Raw genomic sequence first — 22895 nt, 5'->3', positions numbered from 1 at the left:
ATGAATAGAGATGGGAGCTGCAATATGGAGAGGAATGTGGGTCAGGAATGTGTGGTGGGCTGTGGAGAACCACTGTGGGTGGTGGAGAAGAGGTTGTAAGAAACAAGCAACAAGCTAAGCAGACATAGATATCCCTGCTTCTCACCCTCGTCCTCTGGGGTCTTGTAACTTTAATGAAGCAGACTCCAAAGGATTTCTACCTCTCCCCCTTTCCAGCCTGGCATACTTTCTTCTCCATGAGAGAAACCCTGACTTCTTTTTTGAAAACATATTTTCCCTTTCCCCTTTATATCCCTGCTACAACAAGGTGCTGGCTCTTCCACAAGTGACATGGTTCTGAAGAAGAAGAAAATGTTGAATGTGATGGAAGGTGGCGAAGCATGTGAAGACAAGAACACAAAACACAAAGGCGAAAGGGGTGGTAATGGGGAATAAAAGGTTAAAGTGTGAGAAGGCTATATGTGTTAATTTTTAGGGGTTTTTTTTATATTCAGTTAAGTAATGCAACAGCCAAAAGAAGAGACATGAGATGTGCACATGGCCTTGATCTTGGGAAAAATAATCCCCCCCTGGAATGAAAACATGCCCACATTAAAACATTCCAAAATACTCAGTTTGAAAAAATGGGAAGTAATTGAAAAAGGTGGCTAGAATAATCCTACAGGGTAACTGTGTGTCTGGTAAAGGCTGAATAAATTAGCTTGCTTATGTGAAACAGGATCAATGAAATCAACTGTGAATTTGTTAGGGGGTTGAGCTTTCACTGACACGTGGGCACTATTCATTATCCTTTTTCTCTTGCATACTCTGCATCCCACCCCAACACCCTCTCTGCCCCGCCTTTTCATGCTCTCATGCCCTCTCTCCACATCCACCATCCCCCTCCTCCACGCTCCTCTTCTTCACCCGTCTCTGTTCAATATTATAAACAGAAGCAAGCACTGGCGTTTGGGGGAGGAGAGGGGGAAAAGAAAATAACTCGACAGGAGGGAGCAGCGAGAAGGAAGGTGCCAGGTGCAAAACAAGACACACAGCAACAATGGATAATCATTCAAGTCAAAACACACCTATACAAGTGGTAAAAGATGGTGATGATGGGTGGTGTAGAAACCAACATTAGCCTATGTGGTGAAACCCCCCTCAGAACCGCTCATTTACACCGGAGTCATACAAGCAGTAAATTACATGCATGTTCTGCTGAGCTGTACAAAAGAATGTGCTGCTTATGTGTGGCACCATCCTTACACAGCACTTTGACTGCTTCATGTGTCCACACTGGTGCTTGAAAATGTACCGTCTGAATAAAGTCTACTTTTAAGGCTGCTCACAGACTTAAACCGGGTGTCAATCCTTCGCTGGATTGACAAAAAACTGACAAATTATAAATATGTAATGAAGACAGCAGCTGAGCAGAGTGCGGCAAAAATACAGTAAAAACATACTGAGGCTTAAGTCTGAGCTCCTACACATTTGAGACCTATTCTCATCATACACAGAATAAAGAAAACAGATTTGCTCTGTCAGACCCTTTCTGCCTCAGGTAACCTTAAATCCTCTCCACCTCTTCCCTGTCGATACCTAGATGAGTCTTTAACCATGACGGAGCTGTCTGTAATAAAGAGGCGTCACTAAACTAAAACAGGTCTCTCTCTTTTTGGGCTGGGATTCAACTACAACATGGGGAAACTGGTTCAATCGATGGGGATATTCCCCTGTGTGCAGGAGAGATAGACAACAGTGACTGGAGGAGCAGCAAACATCTCTCCTATATTTCACACGATCAAGGCCAAGAACAGGAAAACACAAGCGTATGTATGTTTCTGCGTAGTCCTGGAGCTCTCCAAATAAAACAAACTGCTTGGCCTAACACAATGAAGCAAGAAAAAGAATGTATACAGTAAGAACAGAGAATAACAGCAGTGGGGGCGGAGAAAGAGGAGGAGAGGGAAAACGTTTTCACTCATCCGTCACACTCCTTTGGTCGTTGGGGGTGACCATGCGTACCTTCTTTGGCAGCCTGCCAGAATTCAAATGCCACTCTGAAAGCCTGAGCCACGGTTAGGGTTACCGCCTGGGCCTGTTGGAGACAGACAGACCAGAATGAGACAGGAACAAGAAAAAAAATACAAGGAAGATGAATAATACTCATTCATGGAATCCACAGGAGGGGAAACTCCAGGAAAGCTAGAAGCTAGGATTGGATAAGAAAAAACAAAACAGGAACTGACAAACACAAGGAGCTACTTCACAGATACTTTAAGAGAAGGAAGAGAAACCCATAGGCTCTACAACAAGTTGTTTACGTAACAGGGAGGATACGTGGCCTTTGGGTCACAGCTAAATTAGTGAGGGGAAGGAAGAAGAGGGAGTGGCTCCTTCATTCAGCAAACCTCCAGGGATGGAGAGAATGCCAGAAAGGGATGACAGCATCTCCTCCCTTCATGTTCTCACTCCTCATCCTTTTCTCACTTAATACTTGGACATTTGCATATATACAATAGTAAAGTGGAAAGTGCAGCTGTTCTGAGGTCTCTCTGCAACAAATTGTGTGCTTCTCAAAGATTGCCAGGGGCAAACCCAGAATCCAGTATCCACTTTCATGTTGCAAGCGGAATTTGTAGCCTTATAGTTGGAGCCTCATTATGGATTTGTTTGGTATCTAACGTGAGAGTAGGCATTAAAACACAGTATTCACATTTGAGCCATTTGCTTTTGAACGCTGTTTTTTTTTGCAATACAGGGTGATTTTGCACACTAGACGCCACATGCAGAGCTCACAGGACTATGTGGTGAAAGCATTCTTCTGGTGCAAGCAATGTGTGTCTCTTCACTGCAGATAAATAGGATTTTACAGCCTAATTTTCTTACCATTTTTCTCTTAGTGCATAGGAAAGCATGACACTCAAGAGTCTCATTGTGTTGACTCTGGACGATGTATGCAAACACTTTGTCATGCATCTTGTCCGCCGTGCAATAGGATATTCTGAAAGGAACACAGAAGCACACTTTAATAAAAGAGACCTTATTTAAGGTCATCACAGTTCGAGTTAAGCAATTGTGCAACTTTATCTGCACTAAGCTCTTAAGCTAGTGCAGCAATCTGGGTTAAACAGTTCAATCTAGCATTTCTCTAAAATACATTATAGAAGGAAAAATCCCAGCTTTCTTGCAGCCAGCTGCACTCTCAATCTCAGCACATGATCAAACATGCGTGCGCGCACACACACACACACACACACACACACACACACACACACACAGCTGTGTGCAGGTACAGAGCTGAATAACATCATGAATTTGGACTAAACGTGTGCTCTGGACATCTGTGCCGTTTAACCAAAGGGATGCCGTTCCTCTCTGCTTTTCAAACAAGTTACTACATCACACTCCAACTGTGTCCACCTCTTTAACAACCTTGACACACACAGAGTTTTAAATTATAGCTTTTAGCTGGGGCCTGGCCTTCTCAGCATATGAAAAGACTCTGATAGAGGTGAATGCTGCTGACTTTCTGTGGTGTAGCGGGGCGTCTCAGGTGCACTGAGACTGTTGTGTGACTGAGGTATCAGTTTTGCTTGTCAGTCTCAGGTGCAGACTAGGGCTTTAAATCGAATCGTTATGCTCCACAAATAGCTTATCTCCACATTTTGATCATGATGTGTCATTACCCCAACACTAAAGTAATAGGACGATACACTGGCCAGTTGGGGAGAGACACCCAAAACGATGGAGGAAGGCTTAATGAATGTCTGCCATCTGTCCTTCCTTTCTCCTTCGAGCCTCAGCGCTGTATTCCAACTGCGAGTTTCACTGTGGGACAGTCACTTGCTGAGTCACAAGCACTAACTAATGATTAAAGGATATAAGGTGTGGAAAAAAGTAAATAAATGTCAGGGAGTAAAAGTTTGAAGAGTTTTAAGAATCACTGCTGTGGTGTGTACAGCACAAACAAGATTTAGAGGCAAATGTTTGGGAGGGACGACATTGAGGGAAAATAGTTGTCTAAGCAAATCAATTTCTTTTATTGGTCGTCTGTCTTCTTAACAGATGCCTGGGGAGAGGAGCTCCAATGGGGTGCATGATGCAACCAGCTGCTTTATGTCTTCACACCAACCTGAGGTCACAGCTGGACCCACCTCAGGCAGTCAGCCTTTTAATTACTGCACTATTTACCTCATATTCTTCAAATGAAGGAGTCCATTATCATTGCTATATTAAACTGGAGATGTTCTGTGGAAATGGGCTGGGTGCAAATGACATTTTAAACCAAAAGAACCCACAAATTTAACTGAACCCAATACCATAACAGATGTTGACTATGTTTAGTTTGACATTGGCGGGTTCTGACAAAGCTTTCAGGAGGTATCCACATCAATGATTAAATTTCATCCTACAAGAGAGACATTTGTGATCTGTTCCTCTTTTGACATTTTTGTGAAGTATCATTCAGGTTTAATATGGAAAGAGATGTGATTTTTAAACACACATTCATTTTGTCTATCAGAAAGTTACTTTCACTTCAGTCTAAAACAAAAGAGCAATCCAAGGTGAAACTTTAAACTTAAAAATATGGCCAGTGAAGACATACTGTCAATCAAACTGCTCAAGGATATGAGAAAAAAAAACATTTCAACAACTGAGATTTTATCCTCAATCTGCCAACTTTCAGAAGAAATTATTCAACATAAGCCTTGTCATGCTTAACAAATGATGGAAATTCCCATCTCGCCTTGATATGTAGACTCATAAATGTGGAATTTCAGCAAAGTGAGTCAAGCTTGCCTCATAAGCTCGAGGCCAATGGAGGTTAGGCAGAGCTAAACGTGCAGGCTTTGGCAGGCGAGCAGTTTTGTGAGATCTGGAGGCATTAGCATGAGACGACGTATGCATGTCTGTGTGTGTGTCAGCCAGTCACTCCTGAGGTGAAAGCTCAGGCGAAATGCTGTTGTAGTTCTCTCCAGAGAGCTAGAATTGATGAGACAGTCCAATGATGGACTGAGACCTCACACTTTTTCTTCCTCTCACATACACACAGACACAAATACCACACCTCCCATATTCACGGCCATTCAGTGACAGATGAGAGCAAGGAGGGAATAACTTTTGTTTTACTGAGGGTGTAAAGAAAAAGCTTATATAAATGTATTTCATAACTTGGAGTGCTAAAGGAGTCAGGGATTCAGAATGTGTTAAAACACTAACAGTCACCGGAGGACTAACCTGTATATTGAGATGTTTTCTATCAACTGGTTGGAGGCACTGTCGTAAAGGATGATTCCACGTGGGGAGACAGTTAATGTGACTTTCTGGAGTTTTTTTCCGCTGGCTTTGGCCTGAAGGAAAGAAGCAGAATGCAAAGCGAGACACAGACAAAAGAATCAATCAATTTGTGTCACAATTGCACTGATGTGAATTATGACTTAGACTGCTAATGAAAACATACTGGAATACCAGGAATAACTGGATTCAACTGAATTAATTAAATTAGGTGAATCCAGAATTAAGGTCAAAATTGGTGATTATATAATGATGCTTTAAATCTCGATTTGCTGGTGAACAAACTGAATGCAAACTGAAAGAACAAGCAAAGGTACAAGTAAGCTTAACACCCTTTAAAAACCCAAATAATAATATATACACATATAATTACAAAAGGCTACAATATGAAGGTCAAGATTTAGGAGGATTTGAGATGATCCAAAGGTAATCATGAGAGACACTGAGAACGTAATGTGTAAAACATGCAAAATGAAAGTCACAACATTGTTTTGTTAAGTTTAATTTAAAGTTTTTGTATGACTGATACCAGTTTAAGTTTGTATATTCAACATGATATCTGTACATGAGTAATCTATTCAATTTCCGTTGCAACAAAGCAGGTAGGCTCAAATTTCACCAAACTGTGCAGCTCTATAGAGCACGAAACCATTCAGTCTGATTATATATAGACCCAACATGTCTAATATGATCCCAGCTGAGTGATGTTTTAACTTTCTGATATTTGAATGCATACTGCTCTCAAAGTAAATGAATTTTGCTCAACAATAGCTTGACTTAATATTACTCATTATCATTATTATTACCATGTGCAACCCATTACATTGTATGACATGTTAAAAAAATATCCCATTTAAACAGCCAAACATCCTTCTCAGAGGGGCACCAAGGGCACACAACAGATTAGGCCCAATCAGAACCCTGTGTCTGCCCCCCCCATACATCATCGCACTGTCCCAAGTCCCATCATTCTGCTGCTGCTAACTTCATTATCCACTGAGCTGCCAGATTCAATAACATTAAGGCTTTTCTACCACGACAAAGTGGCCCAAGCTATAGACTGAGCAACACTGTCCAAACTAATTGCATCCCCCTCTAAATGTCAGCCTGGGCTTCGGGGCAAACAGGCAGCCTACCAGTCACTTTTCACCACAGTGTCAGTTGGGTTATGAACAGGAGAAAAGTACTGGACATTTTCAAGCGGTGGAAGTGATGATGTGGAAAATATATTAGTGGCTGCACTGGAGAAACTTGAAATACTTATTTGAATAACAGCATAATTGACATGACATTCTGGGTGCCCACTATTTGGACAATTCCAGTTGTGCGTCTTGTTTGCTGCAAGTGACACCCGCAGTAGTGTGTGTGCGTTGAAGTGTGTATTGTGTCTCACCGTGGCCACTATCCTCTTGACAGCAGCCGCCGACAGCTCCTCTCCTTTGGGCTGCTCAACCATCGTGACCCCCAGGTACTTGAGCTGGAACACCATGCCCTCCAGTAGGGTCTCTCTTGTATCTGTCCAGTTTTCTGGAAGCTCTGCAGATCGGAGACATACATCAGTGACAGTTCTCCTCATCAAGAGCTCTGCTAGTTTTACCATAAGGCGAGATGAGATGTACCCCTTGAGGCATGTGTCTTTTGGTCCACTTGTAGGATGTTAGACTCAGCTACATTATGTGACAGCAGCCAAACCATGTTCTCATTATGGGTATGTGTAATGAGCACATGCTTCTGCCTTCTCCACTTGCAGGAAGGTTAAAGCTTGTGTTTTGGCAGAATATGGATTTTACTGCCTCAACAAATTGGGTCTATTTTCAGTAACATATGCAAGCCAATGTTCGTATAAATAATGTATTTTCCAAACAAAGGTGCAGATTTCTCAGTTATCTAAAATAACATTAATAAGATAATAACTAATGGCATAACTGAAACAACCTTGCCCCCCTGAATAGCCAGTGATATCATTGCAGTCTAGCAGTGCAATTTTATCATTTTTGATCTCCACTCTCACTCCATGTTGCAATTAATTAAATCAAGCATAAATATCCAGGGAATTATGTAATTCTTAAATAAAACTCAAAGTCGGGGTTCAACAGATTCCAAACTTGTTCTTCTTGACTGTTTGCAAGAATTCATTTACAATTCTGTCACCTACTCTGTGTGAGGTCATTCATAAAAGATAATCATCTCCTGCATACTAGACAATGACATTTATCCAGAACTTAATAATGTATGTTTTTTTTTAACAATTCTGTGATGAACACTGTGTGAGCCCTTCAAGATGATCCCTATTCTTTATTGATGAGAGCTGTACAGATGCAGTCAAAGGATGTAAAGAGATGAAAAACCAAAGTAAAAGAGAAAAGAAAAGATCTACTGCTTGCCTAATTATCCAAAATAACTGAGACCCATGTTTGCATTACTGTAATGAAATATAAATGTATAAAACACAGAGCGCAGTCATTTTAGACTGCCAAAATGCTCCCAAAGGAACTAACTATGAAAACAAACATGATACAAACTTCTTAATGGAAGTTCAACAAAGTATTTCTCCAGTATTAAGCTGCCATTTACCCTGACAATAAACATACTAAGCTCTCCTTGGAGCTCATAAAAGGTTTATGGACTTGCCACTGGGTGGTGTGATAATGAGTTGGGCAGAGGGAGCCATTTGTCTCCTTTAGAAGCCCATCAGAAAACACCTCTCAATATCTCCTCCCTGCCTTGGTGGCCGTCATGGCACCCAGTATCTTCACTTCAACTGATTCCTGTTATTGACTGAGTTGACATCAGTCGATGATTTACAATATGTAAATAAAAACAAAATGAACAAAAAAAGTGTGAACATGCAGTGTGATATTATAGCAGTTCTTGTTTCCATTACGCCTCTAGTCAGATCAGTAAAACTTTTTCAAGCTTCCTGGATGCATTTACACTTTAAGAACACCCTTAGCCTGAGAACCCATATGGGAACAATAAGCCATTTGGAGACCGCACCAAAAGCTAACCTATAATATTCTTTTCTCCCCCAGCCAAACCAAGCAGAGTGGTTGGGGAGTATGGTTTTTAATGGTCTAAATGCAGCTCTAACCAAACCCTTACTTAAGTAATGGGTGAGTCTGACAGTGAACACCCACTCATAGGTCAAGGTCTTTGAGCTCCTAAGTGTAGAGGACAGATCTTGCCTTCCTCCTGTACTGATCCTGTAGTTACATTAGGGCCTGGGTAAGTAGCGCCCTTACAGTAATATAATCCATGGGGATGAATCACTAGATGCTATTCATGACCTAAATCAAGTTACCAAGTGGTCCAAGTGCACTATAAATGGCCATTATAAGGTGTAGCCACTTAGGACATCTGCAGACAGACAAACATGATGAGGATAATGCAGACTTAACCTTGACTGCTATGGCATTTCTGCCCCGATGTGTGATAATGACATCAAAATCCTCAGTAGAATGACTACAGTACAGAGATTATCAGTGTTTACAAATGCAACATTGCTGACAGGAACGCTTTAAAAAATAGTCTTGAGTGACTGACGACTAAGAAGAGATGACACTGGCATAATCCTCACAGCTGTAGCAGAGGTTTTATGCTATTCCTGTGGAACCAACATAAGCAGGCACTCCTACACTAGGACTCACAAATCTCTAAGGATGCCCAGCAGTTCAACTTGACTGCAGTGTTCAGATTCACCCATGCCAATGAGATGCCAGGGAAACTACTAGAAACATAGAGCCCAGAAATTATAAGATCTTCCAGGCAGACTGTCAGAAACAGATAGATAGATACAAAAATAAAGTTAAAAAACCCACAAAGGAGCAGTAGGTGAACAATAAAACAGCAGTTTTCTTCATAAACAGACATGATTACAGCAAAAATGAAGAACTTATGATCCAGAGTTATTTTTAGACTTGTAGATATGCCCAGAGTGCCGCTTTGTATGGGGGAATAATCCATTTTCATATTGGTCACATTTGCATTTACACAACCAACCCCCACCCACTACCGGGAGCCTTCTACAGCTGCGATGCTGATTAGAGGGAACTTCAAAGGCTTCTCGGCTACGCTGGAGCCCTGGCTGGTCAGTGAGCACCGCTCGCCCGGGTGACACTGCCTGTAAATAAGATGAACTGCTGATGTTTGCTCAGTGGAAGAGGATAGAATTGGAGGGGAGACAGGTAGAGGACTGCAGCTGGGTCCTGCATCAGTGAGGAGAGGAACTGTGGGAGAGGGGTTTATTAGTCAATCATCTTCAAAGAATAGTGTGGATAATGAACCAGCAGGGTCATTCAGGTCCTGTTCAAACCCTGCATTAGCATGCATCTTTAGTGATTCAATCACATGTGTCCAAATGTAGGCACACTCACTCCCATGTTGTCAGACCTCACTTGACAGCTCTATATCCAAATTAACAAGTTCACCAATAGTCTAAAACATGGCCTACTGCAAGATTTTATTTCAACTTTAACAGACTGCCTTTGTCACGGTTATTTTCAAATATAATTTAGTCTGCAGCACAAAAACAATGTTCAGCTTCTAAAGGTGGAATATTCCCCTTCCTGTTACTCACTGCACTTGGTGATGTTCTCACTCAATCACTCCACAAGTATCTATATGACAATGTAGAGTCTAACTGATATCGGATTTTTAGGGCCGATGCAGATACTGATATTGGGGGCTTAAAAAAAAAGCCATTTTCCAAGATATTGGCCAATATCAGATATATCGGCCCATATATAAAGTAAGAACATTGATATACACAGGATATAATAGTCCTATATTAGATAATGGTAGACATGTGGATTAACGGTTGCATATTTGTTTGTCTCACAAAGATAATTTACACAACTTAAAAACGCTCTATAATAGTCTTATATTAGACTAGTATGTAACCCATGGGGAACCACGAGTTGTAGATGTGGTAGTTTTTATGCTGGGGAGAGCAGACTTTTGGGAAAAGATGTTAAAATTCTTGGTAAATCATTCTTTAAAATGTAACTCACAATTAATATACAGTATTTATACCCAGGCGCACCTGCAGAGTGAAACTGTGAGGTACACAGGAAGCGCACAGACGGAGGTGGGCGGTGAATAGTTCGTAAGACGGGGGCAGAAAGCTGTCTGTGATTTTTGGAGGGGGGGACAGTGGTCAGTGATTAGAAGGGGGGGTAGTGTGATTGTCAGGGCAGAGGTGCAAGTGACACTGTCACGCTTTACATTTGTTTTATTGGTTCTCTTCCATGACATGAGTTATTGATGTATGAATTTACTGCAGTGTTTTTTTGTGTCAATGGTAAAAAAAAATCCTTAATTACTGTTCAGCATATATTTCAAATTGTCTGTGAGGAAACAATAATCCTACTCATATCAGTGGGGCAGAGACGCAGACATACACCCATACATAGGGATGTGAGGTCCCATTATATTCATGATCCATCTTAATTTGGCTTATGACCTGCTTTTCATGTTTGTTTGTGTTTTTAAATGACCATATCATTACAAAAATTAACTACTCAACAAACATTCATTTTAAATTGCCCATTTACCACTATAGTTTACATTGATACTTAAGCATCTGTTCAAGTGAAAATATAATATACATTTTTAAAAATTCTTAATATGACACCATTGGTGCACTAACTGTCACTTCCATATTTCAAGTGAAAAGTCTTTCAATCCTTCCCAGAATGCATTTGTGTTCACATGGCTGAGTGAATTTAGACATCTATATTTTAAATCAACTCCAAATGCATTTAGTGATTGAATCTCAGTGCATCTAGAATGTGTCCATACATAAGGGCTGTTCACCTACAATCAGGTGACTCGTTATACTTAACAGGATCAGAGTGGCTGTGACTCTTGAGAGAAGCGAAGTGAATATCAGAAAAATTAACTGTGTTTTAAGTTGGGGAAAAAATATGTTGGTTGTCTCCAAAATGATTTAAGGGCTTTAAATTAAGAATGTGTCACACCCAGCATCTGTCAGCCTTGGCTTATGGTTACAAATTTCAGGCAGTCTCTAAAGGCTACCTCCCTTTTGTGAGCCTAATGTAATTAACCAATTACAACTATTTTTGTCAATCTAAAGATACAAAAGCTAAAAGTTCAAAACAATGCATTTCATGTAAAGTTGAAGAGACTTTATGGAGAGCCATATTTCTAAACCTCAACACTTATATGCTACATTCATTGAAGTCCACCCTGCTTCCATCCTGCCCGTCTCCTCCTGCATCAGACAAGTTTCAACACTTCACCAGCAGGGATTAGCCAGGCGACCAGCAGAGCATATCTGCAGCTACTTACTTGCTGTGCAGCTCACCTCACCTGAACTGTACCTGGTAAGTCAGTTACAATGTCACTGAAGGAAAAAGCTTGTGGAAAGCAGACAGATTTAATAAAACAGGAATATCAGATTTCTGGATCAAATGTTTGATAGCAGGTCATTAAAGGAATAATGTCTTCTTCATAAAAAAAAACTTCATTGGGAACAGCGTGAGTGTGTCAAAATGCATTTAACGCACATTTGAAGTTCCTCAAATCTGCGGCACGTCTCCATTTTTTTTAATTAAAGACACTTCACAAAAAGTGGTTAGTATGCCAATAAAGGAACAATTTAAAAGGAAGATAAAAAGAATTATTAAAGACTGAGCCTCCATCATATCACGCTACATTTCCCTCCCTCACCTCCATTTCACCTGAGTCTTTCTTTCTATTTCAGGAAGGTTATTGGAGCTGTGGACATGGCGGCAGGAATCCAGACAGTGAATGTGTGTTCTCTGTCGTCAGAGAGCAGAGAGTCTCAAGCCAAGCAGTGGTCATCTGACTCCTTTCAGAGCCTGGTGGAGGAAAACACACTAGAAAGGGTGGAAAAGGTCTTAGCCTCTTCTTTAAGATCCAGTTATTTGAGTCAATGCATAAGCTGAGACTCCGCATGAAGTTTTAATGAAGCTAAAACTACAGAGGCACTTGGACCCCTTTGATGCAACTAGAGATCTGGAGAGGCAAGACGGCACAGAGGCCTCGGCAATTATAATCAAAGGATTTGAGAGCTGAGCCACAGCAGCATTAGAGCATGGGAAGGGAGGTAGATGTGTTGGGCATTTTTGGCAAAGCCAACACAGAGGAAATGAAGCATGCCATTTGGAAATGGGGAGGGTCAGAGAGGATCCCTATCACTCTTCCTGTCAACAGCGAGAGACAGTGACAGTAATGAGGAGAGAAGATCTGCTGTGCCTGGCCTTGCCTCTGTTTTAAGAAGGGAAAGACAGCAGACAGCGGGGGAGGGAGAGAAGACACACCGAGGCAAACAGGCACAAGAACAAGCAGATAAACAACTGAAAGGGGTTCAGGTTATCCTGAAATAGAGTCGAATAACAGGAAAAATATGCAAATAAAGGCAGCGAGTCAAAATTCCCACCATAAATTCGTATGCACGCTCTCACTCAACAGAAGTAATGGACAATTAGGGAGATGCAACAGTTTAATCACCGTGGAAACAGCAGGAGTGCTGAGCTATGCTGCGAGAGCAGGCTGAAAAATGCAGTTAATACTCTTGGGCTGGGAGGGAGAGAGATATGCTGCGATACCGTCATAAAAACAAAAGAAAAATGAAAATAAAAAAATAGAAAAATCACATCCTGACAATTTTGGAATTTTATCACTGTCAGCTTGCTTCTGCCCAACATTAATACTCTTTATGAGTCTCGTAAGAGATAAATTTGCTTTCCTGAAAATGAGACAGATGAGGATAGACAAAAGATGAATAAAACAAAATGCTTCCTGGCATTTTGGCAGCGGATTCCTCTTAACCCAAAGCTACATGGACAGTGATAAAGTTCACAAGGCAAGATTATTTTAGTGATACTGCATCAAGAAAATTCTTTAACATCCTTGTTAATGACATAATTCTACCCGGGGAAATCACATTGAGTCAGTAGACCAGTGAGTTCATGAAACCCTCGGTTATAGCTGTTAGTTATTCAACAAAGTCTGGCACAAAAGATTATGATAGGCGGGGGAGAAGGGAGGGGAGGACAAGCAGCAGTGTGACCCCGCTTGGTTCACAAACACAAATAAAAGGCTTTAAGGTCAACAGTCAAAGCCCCAGCACTCCACAGCCACAGCCGAGCCTGCTGTATCAACAGTTTCCCCTTTGTCAAGATTTGAAAGGAGCTTCTGGGCATTGAGAGCCCTGTGCACAGCCTCACACTGGCTTCAGTGAATGAGCAAGAGGAGACAGTCCAAATGGTTTTAACCCCTGGATGCCAAACACTGAATGAATCATTGTTTTTGGTCAGGGAAGACATTCTCCTACCTGCCTGCATACCTTCTCCAGACAAATATAGGAGATTAATGGTTCTCCACTGGGGATTTTTTGTTGTTGTTTTACAGTGCACATGGTGCCACACAGTGACTCCAGCTCTGACATCTGGCAGATAACAGGGTTGGAACTGCTGCTTTGGCTGGAGATGTGCGTCACCCTGGGATGAGGGGAAAAGCTGTATGCAGCTGATTTTCACATGATCCTCTCAGTGGATCAGAGGTAACACTGTCTGCACTTCACAAAATAACTTTTGTGTGATCAGTTTTTAAAACTCAAATAACATCTTACAGCTGTGCAATCTGGTTTACAGGTCATATCACAATGTTTTTAATCACAAACTACCGTTTGAATAATGTCTTTACTTACCATGTTTAAATGTTCTGTCGAATATAGACATACTAAACAGTTTATGGGTTCTTTATGTGCAAAATGAAAACACTTTTACATTTTAGAATAGCCCCATTTCCAACACAGATTATAACTTCAATAGTATACTTCAACTAGATAGTTCATAGAGAGTTCTAACTGACACTGAACAATTAATGAATCAATAAAATATAATACTGCAAGCACTTTCCTTTACAGGGTTATCTGAAAATGGTATCCCTGTAATTAAACATTTGTCCGTAGATCTGTTGACACCCATCATAATGGGAAAATGGCAGATTGAAAAATATTTGTGGCTTTGCATGACACATAATAGATCTACAGCCTGCATAAACTGACACTCCCAACCACATTAAACAGTATTGTCTTTGGCTAAATAAAAACTGTCTGTTTCAGACACTTCTCTCCAGCATATTCTACCTTGGTCATACTTTGTCTGAGACATAATTTCTGGTTTTATAAGCAGGTCTTTGCCAAAGGCACTACTGCTCAAGTTGCATGTGCATCATGTTCGGGAACTCGTGCGTCCAATCAGCAGAGCCATATATCAGTTCTATTAGATTGCTGTTGCAACGGACATCCTCATTAAATGCTCTTGGAAGATATGAGAAATTTGGAAACTGGAGTTGAAAGATGTACAATGAAATAAATCTCTACAATTTACTGACATGAAACACTGTGGTCATCTGTGAGGTCAGTCGTAATATTAAATCATCTGATCAATGGCCAACAAGAGTTCAAGAAATCAGCCTAACACAATTACTAAAGGTACAGCATAAATAAAACAAATCATAAAATGTTCTTGGGTTGTCAAATGGACTCTTAGGTCTAGGGTTGACTTACAACTATTGTGAAATGTCTTTTACCTCAAAACAAGACATGGGAAAGAAAAAACTTACTCCAGCATTAATAGATTCCAATCTAGACACTTTAAGCTAATTTAGAAACTGCCGACTCAGTTGAAGGAAGATGCCTGCAGGGATACACAGAGGCGTCTTGAAAGAGAGTTGTGGACACTCTCTAACTATGCCACCAAAAAACTTTATTTTACATTCTTCCTCAGAATATCTGCTGTGGTTTAACCTCATATAGTGCTATGTGTTTTTCTGTTAGGGCTGTTAATTCCAGAGACGTGCACCATTGCTACCACTTCCTAACAGGAGACACAGCCATCATAAGAGAGGGTTTGAGATAGAGCATTGTTTAAGAGACAAAGACTGAGTCTCAGTCAAAGGAGGAAAAAAGTGTGTTACTACACATGAGGCGATTGTCACTGTCTTTCCGTCCCTGGTACAAAGACTGATCCGATACTATTGTTTCCCCTCTTAAAGTCAGCTATGGTGGAAAGGCTACAGGAAATGTTTAACATACAGTATTATCTGGCAGCCAGGGCAAAGTCTCTAAGAGACATACAGACATAAATGCAAATACCTGTAAGAACATACTATATCTGTGCGACAGTTCATCTGGTATATCATGCAAAGTCATTGCAATAAACAGCTGATAGAGTTCCTTCATGACCAACAGTGTGTCTTTTTTCATCATTATCCTTGAGCACCAGAATGCTATGACACAGTACGCTTATGATATTTTTAAAGACCACACTAGAGGATAAACAGAGAGTGTTACACAACTATATATATCATGAGAAAGTAATTTGATGACAGTTCATAACTATTCCAGTTGGGTGAAATAAAGGATTTGTAGAGGATAAGAGTCTTACAGCCATCGTTTAAGTCCTAACATTAAGACACGTGTCTGTCAGTATTGGCCAAATCCACTCAAAGAAGGAAAGTGAGGCAAGGGAGTGGAAGGAGAAATGAGTGGTCATGCCAGTCAAGGATTACAGATGATGACCAGCTGAGGTCAGAATGTACTCTCAACAAGGAGCAGAGCAATGAAACTGATCCTTTAAGAGTTCCGTGCTCTGCCACATTAAACACTAGAGGCTTCGTTCTATTGTAGCTGAAATGACATAGATTTGTGCAAGTTCACATCAAAGCACATTTTCATACTTGCACATGGCTAAAGGGTCAGAATGCTCTAAACTACAAGGTTCTTTAAAGGCCAAAACAAAGAACTGACGAAAAAAGCACATGTTATCGTTGGCTCTGTGAAAGGGCATTTTGACTATTTTTTGACCTTTATCCAGACAAATGGATTTGGAAGTTGATGAAAAAAATGTAGTTGCAGCCCTAAAAATGGTAACAAAATATACCCAATTTTCCTGCCATTCAGAGTTCACACTTTCCGGCTATTAAAAGCACATAAAAAAAAAGTGGAAATAGAAAAAATTGTAAAAAGTTGAAAGTTTCAGCTTTTACTCTTGGGAAAGGTGGAAAAGTCAGTGTGTCAATAAAATGCAGAAGAAACAAGAACCACAAATGCCATATTGGATGGAAAACTGCAATTGAACTCCTCCATGTATGAAGAGCTGCAGAGACAAATATTGGACAAAGGCTTTGACAAACTGTCAAAGAGTCTAAAACATCACTGTATAATTCAGACCAGTGTTTCGGCTTGGGAGGCAACAGCTCTTTGTTACCTTAAAATAAAAAGACTTTTTGCTCAGCTCCTCAACAGCTCAGATGGACAAGGCTATTTTATGAAATACTGCATCTAATATTGTGAATATTAAAATCCAGTTCTTAATATTCACATAACTGTAGTATATGGAAATGCACATACATTCGCATTTACATTTGGTGAGATTCCGAAAATTTGTTTAAAATTTGTGCTACATTTGGATGGAAACCAGCCTTTAAACACATCTGCAGACCACAGAAGATTGCAAGTCTTTTCAGGTATTGCGAATATTGACATTAATACCCAAGGAGAATGAGACTCTACCTTGGCCCAGACTGACTGGATTACCACATGCATATGCTGAGGCTGTGTTCCAGGCATCACCAAGTGACTGTAAACAAACCAGTGACAAAAAAACCCTTCATAAAATGATTTAAAAAAAAAAAAAAAAAAAGCCTCAGATTTTCTCTGATTCTTGTCCCAAGGGCTGATTAATATTCTGGTTGTTTAGCAAGTTAGTGTCTGACAAACAAGACCCCAACAAAATATAACACCGATTTTTTGAAGCGTTCAACTCTGTATCTGTATCCCCAATAAAGCTGCTTCAGGACATCTCCACAGAGACATGTTTCAAATTGTAATTTTGGTAGCAGTGGTAAACAAACAGGTAGAGGAGAGCACCGGCCAGTGAGAGACAGAGGAATCTTGTATTAAGAAAACAATCCTCTTTGCTTTCCTAGTGAATTAGGGCATGTCATGTAAGGTTTCATTAGATTTCACTACTGGCAGAGTGCAACAGGGGCTTTTCTCTGAGCTACACCTCTGGAAATAATGAGAGCTTTGACATGGAACTCAAAAATAAAGAAGAACCACTTTTTTCTGAGTTTCAGGTCAAAAGCACCTGGAACTTCCTGAGGAACAAGTATCAGTTCAGGGGAAGGCACTTAGAAAAAAATCAAGTCTTACTTGAACTACACACTGAACAGAGCGAGGAGACAGAATAGACTGTTTGCTTTATCCACCCCAGTTTCTTTCCCACCCAAAAGACATCAGTAAACTCTTTCCACTTCAAGGCTGGAAAATGAAGGCTATTCCTACTGTCAGTGTGCAATAAATTGTTGTCTATACTTTAATGCTTGTAGAGCAATGTTCCTTCCCTGCCTGCAGTAGTATCTTTCAAATAATTATCTCAGTTACTAAGAGTAGATTAAAGTGAACAAGACATAACTGCTGCAGACACGGAGTGATCAACAGCATAACTGCTCTCAGATTCAGAGAGCTGTCTAAATATATTTATGTGGAGCTGTTTGTTCAAAAACTTTCAGGTGGTGACAGTGCAATAGATTCTACTGACAATAAGGCTTAAGAACTGTGAACTGGCAAACTGACCATATGTCTAGACATATGGCTGAAGGAGATTACATCAATTATTTCTAACCAGGAGGGTGAACTGGTTAGCCACTGTGCTTCCTGTCTAGTTTTAAAAACAGGCATTTTGAAGATGTCTATACTGGAAACAAGTAGGGCAATTACAAGATGACTGGCATGAAACAATCCTTTCTGACAGCCCCTTTTTGTAAATCAACAGCAAGGACTTAATAAGAGAGCGAAGAAAGTCCACCGACAGAAACATTTTCAGTTATTTTCTCCCCGTTCTGTCAGACGAAACAAGAGGGAGTCAAAGATATACTGCTTCACAGGATTAAAAATTGTCCTTTTAGAAAAACAATGACAAAGCACGGTTGTGCAATCCTGTCCACAGATGCTTACACGTGACTATACAGTGACAACACACAGAAGCAGATTAGAGATACAGAAGACCTAACGGGGCCGTAAATCAGTACGGGCTTTACAACTCTATAAAAAAAATCCTGCTGGAAGCAATCTCCATTACAGCTCAGGGGCTCCCTTTAGTTGACTTTGTGGTAGGGACACGGCACTGGCCAAAGCAGGACCACAGGGACAGCTTTGCTCTGTGGTTCTCAGTCCATACCACAGAGGATAATAATGAAAAACTGTCTGTTTTGATAAAATATGTAAACATAACAGGTTTGCTGAAGCTACAGACCCTTGGCAATCTAAAAAAACCCAAACTAATTAGCAATAATTATCTCCAGTGGCACTAATAAGATTTGACTCACACTGTCTAGGTATCAAATATGATAAAGTGCAAATGGACAGTCCAACTGTTGAATATTGACAATCCCACAGAATAGAGGGCCTTGACCAGGAATGTGGGAGGACAGTCTATCCTCAAAGCAGACAAGGATTTTCGACCTCCCACACTTGACAGACGCAGAAAAATAGGCCTACACCCCTTTTTCCCCCGGAAAATGGTAAGTATTTGGACATCAAGGCAGGGCAGTGTGCAGAAACATTTCGTCAGTTCAGCAGACTGCCAGAGCACCACTGAGCTGTTTAAACTGTGCAGGAAATGACATAGTTGACACATTCTTGCTCGTGCAGAGGCTAAAAATTGCAGGAACTGGGGCAAACACACACTTGTGCTGCCTTTCCAACAAAGCCATAATGTCTACTGAGACAGTGGGCAGTGATGCGGTGGGCGGTTTTAGTGAAAACATGATAGTAACCTGTTATGATCCAGCTCTGACAGTGGGAGAAAAGGAATGCAGCGATGATAGATGCCAAAGAGGTGAATAGACTGCTTTGACAAGGCCAAGCCCACACATGGGAGGGATAGAGTCAAACTAAAGACATGTGGAAGAAATGCAGTCAGCTAAAAATAAAGTGCAACTCCAAAATACTTCCCTTTTTATGTTGCAAATAACTGACTACAATATAAAGCACATTCCCATCTGTTAATGACACTGCAGTTTCACAAGTCCAAACAATCTGTTAAAATCTGCCTGTAATCTAACCAAGACTTCTAGAGAAAAAGGAAGACAGTCACACAACCAAACGGGACCCTCCAGTGAGAATACCTTATAATGAAGATGTACAGTGAAAGGACAGCATCAGTTTGACTGTCATAACAGTCAGCCTCATCTTGCCAATATTAGCAGCTGACTGATGGGCAGTTAGACCTCTGTAACGGGAAAGCCTCAATCCAGTCCACAACTACTACTACTACTACTACTACTACTATTACTACTACTGCTGGTGGTGGTGGTGGTGGTGGTGGTGGTGGTGAGCATCAACCCCCTCCCTTAGAGAGGAATGGACCAAAACACAGCATCGATTGCACTGTCTGGCACGTGTGACATCTTTCTGCCCACTGGTCTATTGTCTCTGAAATGAAAAAGGAAAAGAGGCAGAACGGCAGGGGGGCATTTCCCCTTTTGTGTAAGCAAACATGACATGATCTCTACAGATTTGCTGTGCATGTGCAGTGAAAGTGATGATGCTGAGCCGCCTGGGTGATGCTCGTATACATCAGAGGGTATAGATCAATATGGAGATCCAAAGCAAAAACAAGGCTGATTTTTATGACCGGTTTTGGCATTGACCACTATAAGATGCAACACTCCGCACCCACTCCTTCTATAGAAGCACACTTAGCTTTTTTTTTTTTTTTCTTAGAGTGTATCGCCTAGCAACAGTGCGTTGCTAGGATCGTACAGCCTCGCCAGGAACACGACCACTCATCTCGCCATGCCTTTTCACCCCTATGCCTTTCCTTATTCCCCTCACACGCCCAGATCCCAGTGTTTTAGCCCCCCCACGGAGCCTCTCCAGCCGTGTAAGTCAGTCGGCTGAGTGACGTGGCAGACAACAGGATCAGAGCTTAAAAAAATACCCAAACTTTTTTGTTTTATCGTCTCAGGCATTCAAGTGAACCCAACAGTCCAACTCATTCGACTGGTCGGACTTGAGGAGAACCAGTCTGGGAGCTCAAGTTGCTCCGACTCTGTTTACGATATATGGGTCTCGACTGTCAGTTTGAGTGTCAAGTTCAGAGGCATAACAAAACATTTCCGACCGTAAATGTGCGGTGTAATACAGCTGTTGTGTTTCAGAGTTACTTCCCCCACTTTGGCTGCTTTCAACCCCGGTAGCTGTAGCTTTTCCTTCGGAGTTGTAAAGTCAGGTTAGCAGTTAATTAGTCTCCGTGAACACCGGTTGTGGTGTTAGCTAGTTGTCAAGGCTAGGTTGGTTTAGCCTAGTTAGCATTGGTTTAGCCAAATTAGCAGCAGCTAACACCTCCACAATGATGAGCTGAGGAAATGGATACTTACTTTTATGTCTGCCCGCACCCCACGACTGTTTGGCGATACTGGGGCTTCGTATAATTGCCCTTCCGGCGGATTTCAAAGCGTCCATATCGTAATCCAAAAGTGGGGCAAAAAGCCCAACACGATCCGGTTAATCTCTGTCGAAACACTTGGCTTGGTTTAACACAACCCTGTCCGCTCGAAACTTTTTTCAGCTGTTTTTTTCCTCCCCTCCACACGGTTAGTTTTCAATCGATGGTAGATTATCATGTTCGTCCCCCTGGGCGGTGTTATGTATGTAAATTCACCGGATAATGTGCGTGACGCCCGTTTGTGGAATCACGCGAGTGCAGCGGCGCTCGCATCCCGGGCGGGCGGAGCTGTCACTGCTCCCGTTAATAGTCGGTACAGTTCGACTCCCACCCAGCGCCTTTTGTGACAAATGATTTGGTAGTCACATCACGGGCTGTGGGTTACACTCTCATGTTTAATTCAGTCCCAAGACATTTCTTTTCTGAGCGCCTGAAACAGTCTTCTATTGAGTGGAAATGTGCGTAATGTCACCACCAGAGCAGAAATAGACTGGAGGGGGTAGGTCCACTTCAACACAGCTGACACACCTTTTCAGGTTGAAACAACAAAATGTATAATTATAACACAACTCAGAAAGACTAAACTACTTAATTCTGTATATTATTAAACTCCACTGATGTCTTTATGCTCTGAATTAGTCTGATTTTATTACACATCCACTGAATATAGCCTTCTTAGTGGGATCATTTCCACTATTATGTTGTATGCATGTTCTGCCCCACACCTTTTCAGGTTAAAACATCTAAATATCTAAATATAACACAACTCAGAAAGACTAAACTATTTAATACTGCATATTATTAAACTCCAATGATGTCTTTATCCTTTGAATTAGTCTGATTTTATTACACATCCACTGAATATAGCCTTCTTAGTGGGATCATTTCCACTATTATGTTGTATGCATGTTCGGCCCCACACCTTTCCAGGTTGAAACGACAAAATATCTAAATATAACACAACTCAGAAAGACTAAACTACTTAATTCTGTATATTATTAAACTCCACTGATGTCTTTATGCTCTGAATTAGTCCACTGAATATAGCCATATTAGTGGGATCATTTCCACTATTATGTTGTATGCATGTTCTGCCCCACACCTTTTCAGGTTGAAACAACTAAGTATCTAAATATAACACAACTCAGAAAGACTAAACTACTTAATACTGCATATTATTAAACTCCATTGATGTCTTTATGCTCTGAATTAGTCTGATTTTATTACACATCCACTGAATATAGCCATATTAGTGGGATCATTTCCACTATTATGTTGTATGCATGTTCTGCCCCACACCTTTCCAGGTTGAAACAACAAAATATCTAAATATAACACAACTCATGCATATTATTAACCCTTTCATGCAAAGTGGTCACTTGTTTTAATTCCATATCAGCCAAAACAGTGGACACTTATGCATCATCCCAAACACTGCAATTCACACCATTAATGTAACTTTGCTGTTCTTGATAAACCTGATCTGCAGTAACATGTCTGAGTGTAAAAAAAAATGTTAATTGTTATTAGACTTTAATTAACAGTTTTTTTTTAAAGAAAAAGTTGTTGGTTTTTTTGCATATTATGTCCTTGAAGTGTGTAATAACTAGTATTTGAGTACATTAAAATGCGAGAAAACATCAGCTTAGCGGCATTAAAAATGTTTTTATTTCATAGTTTTCACACAGTATATAAGTAAATATATGTTTCTTTGCTTTTAAAATTAAATGCATGATGTCCAGCTGAGTGGACAGTTTTGTAACTCCAAGAAAAATAGGTTCATAAAAAAAATTAAATTCACCCACACTTTTTCAGGCTGAAACAACTAAATATCTAAATATAACACACAGAAAGAATAAGCCATTATCACTCTCCACAGAGTCCTCACCCTTATATTTATGGTCTTAATAATGCCCTTATATTTTGGATTAGTCTGATTTTATTACACATCCATTAGGGGTATTCTATTTCATCTATTGTATCCTATTATGTTGTATGCATGTTCTGCCCCAATGCCTTGATGGCCCATCATACAAGTGAACAGCTGCAGGGGAGGTAAAAACAGGCTTTGGACTCATAGATCACACATTTCAGTGAGTCATTGTTCCAAAC

The 22895-nt window shown here is 40.7% G+C and overlaps 1 protein-coding gene across 4 annotated transcripts in view; it reads right to left on the bottom strand.

Annotated features, from left to right (window-relative positions):
• ldlrap1b (low density lipoprotein receptor adaptor protein 1b) overlaps positions 1–21053 on the bottom strand; it is a 29435-nt gene extending 8382 nt beyond the window's left edge. For 2 of the 4 annotated variants that reach the window (XM_030126637.1, XM_030126638.1), the window contains exons 1-5: positions 20716–21053; positions 6671–6813; positions 5221–5333; positions 2869–2983; positions 2005–2077 (exon numbers count right to left, since the gene is read on the bottom strand). In XM_030126637.1, coding sequence (XP_029982497.1) covers positions 2005–2077; positions 2869–2983; positions 5221–5333; positions 6671–6813; positions 20716–20800 — 529 coding nt within the window. In that variant the 5' untranslated portion in view covers positions 20801–21053. The remainder of the gene's footprint in view (positions 1–2004; positions 2078–2868; positions 2984–5220; positions 5334–6670; positions 6814–20715) is intronic. The other 2 variants (XM_030126636.1, XM_030126635.1) reach the window with 2 other exon arrangements.
• Positions 21054–22895: the final 1842 nt, after the last annotated feature.

Source organism: Sphaeramia orbicularis, chromosome 22 (assembly GCF_902148855.1).
Source record: "Sphaeramia orbicularis chromosome 22, fSphaOr1.1, whole genome shotgun sequence".
NCBI classification, from domain to species: Eukaryota; Metazoa; Chordata; class Actinopteri; order Kurtiformes; family Apogonidae; genus Sphaeramia; species Sphaeramia orbicularis.
Note: the sequence above shows the minus strand (reverse complement) of the source record. Positions and strands in the feature narration are given on the sequence as shown.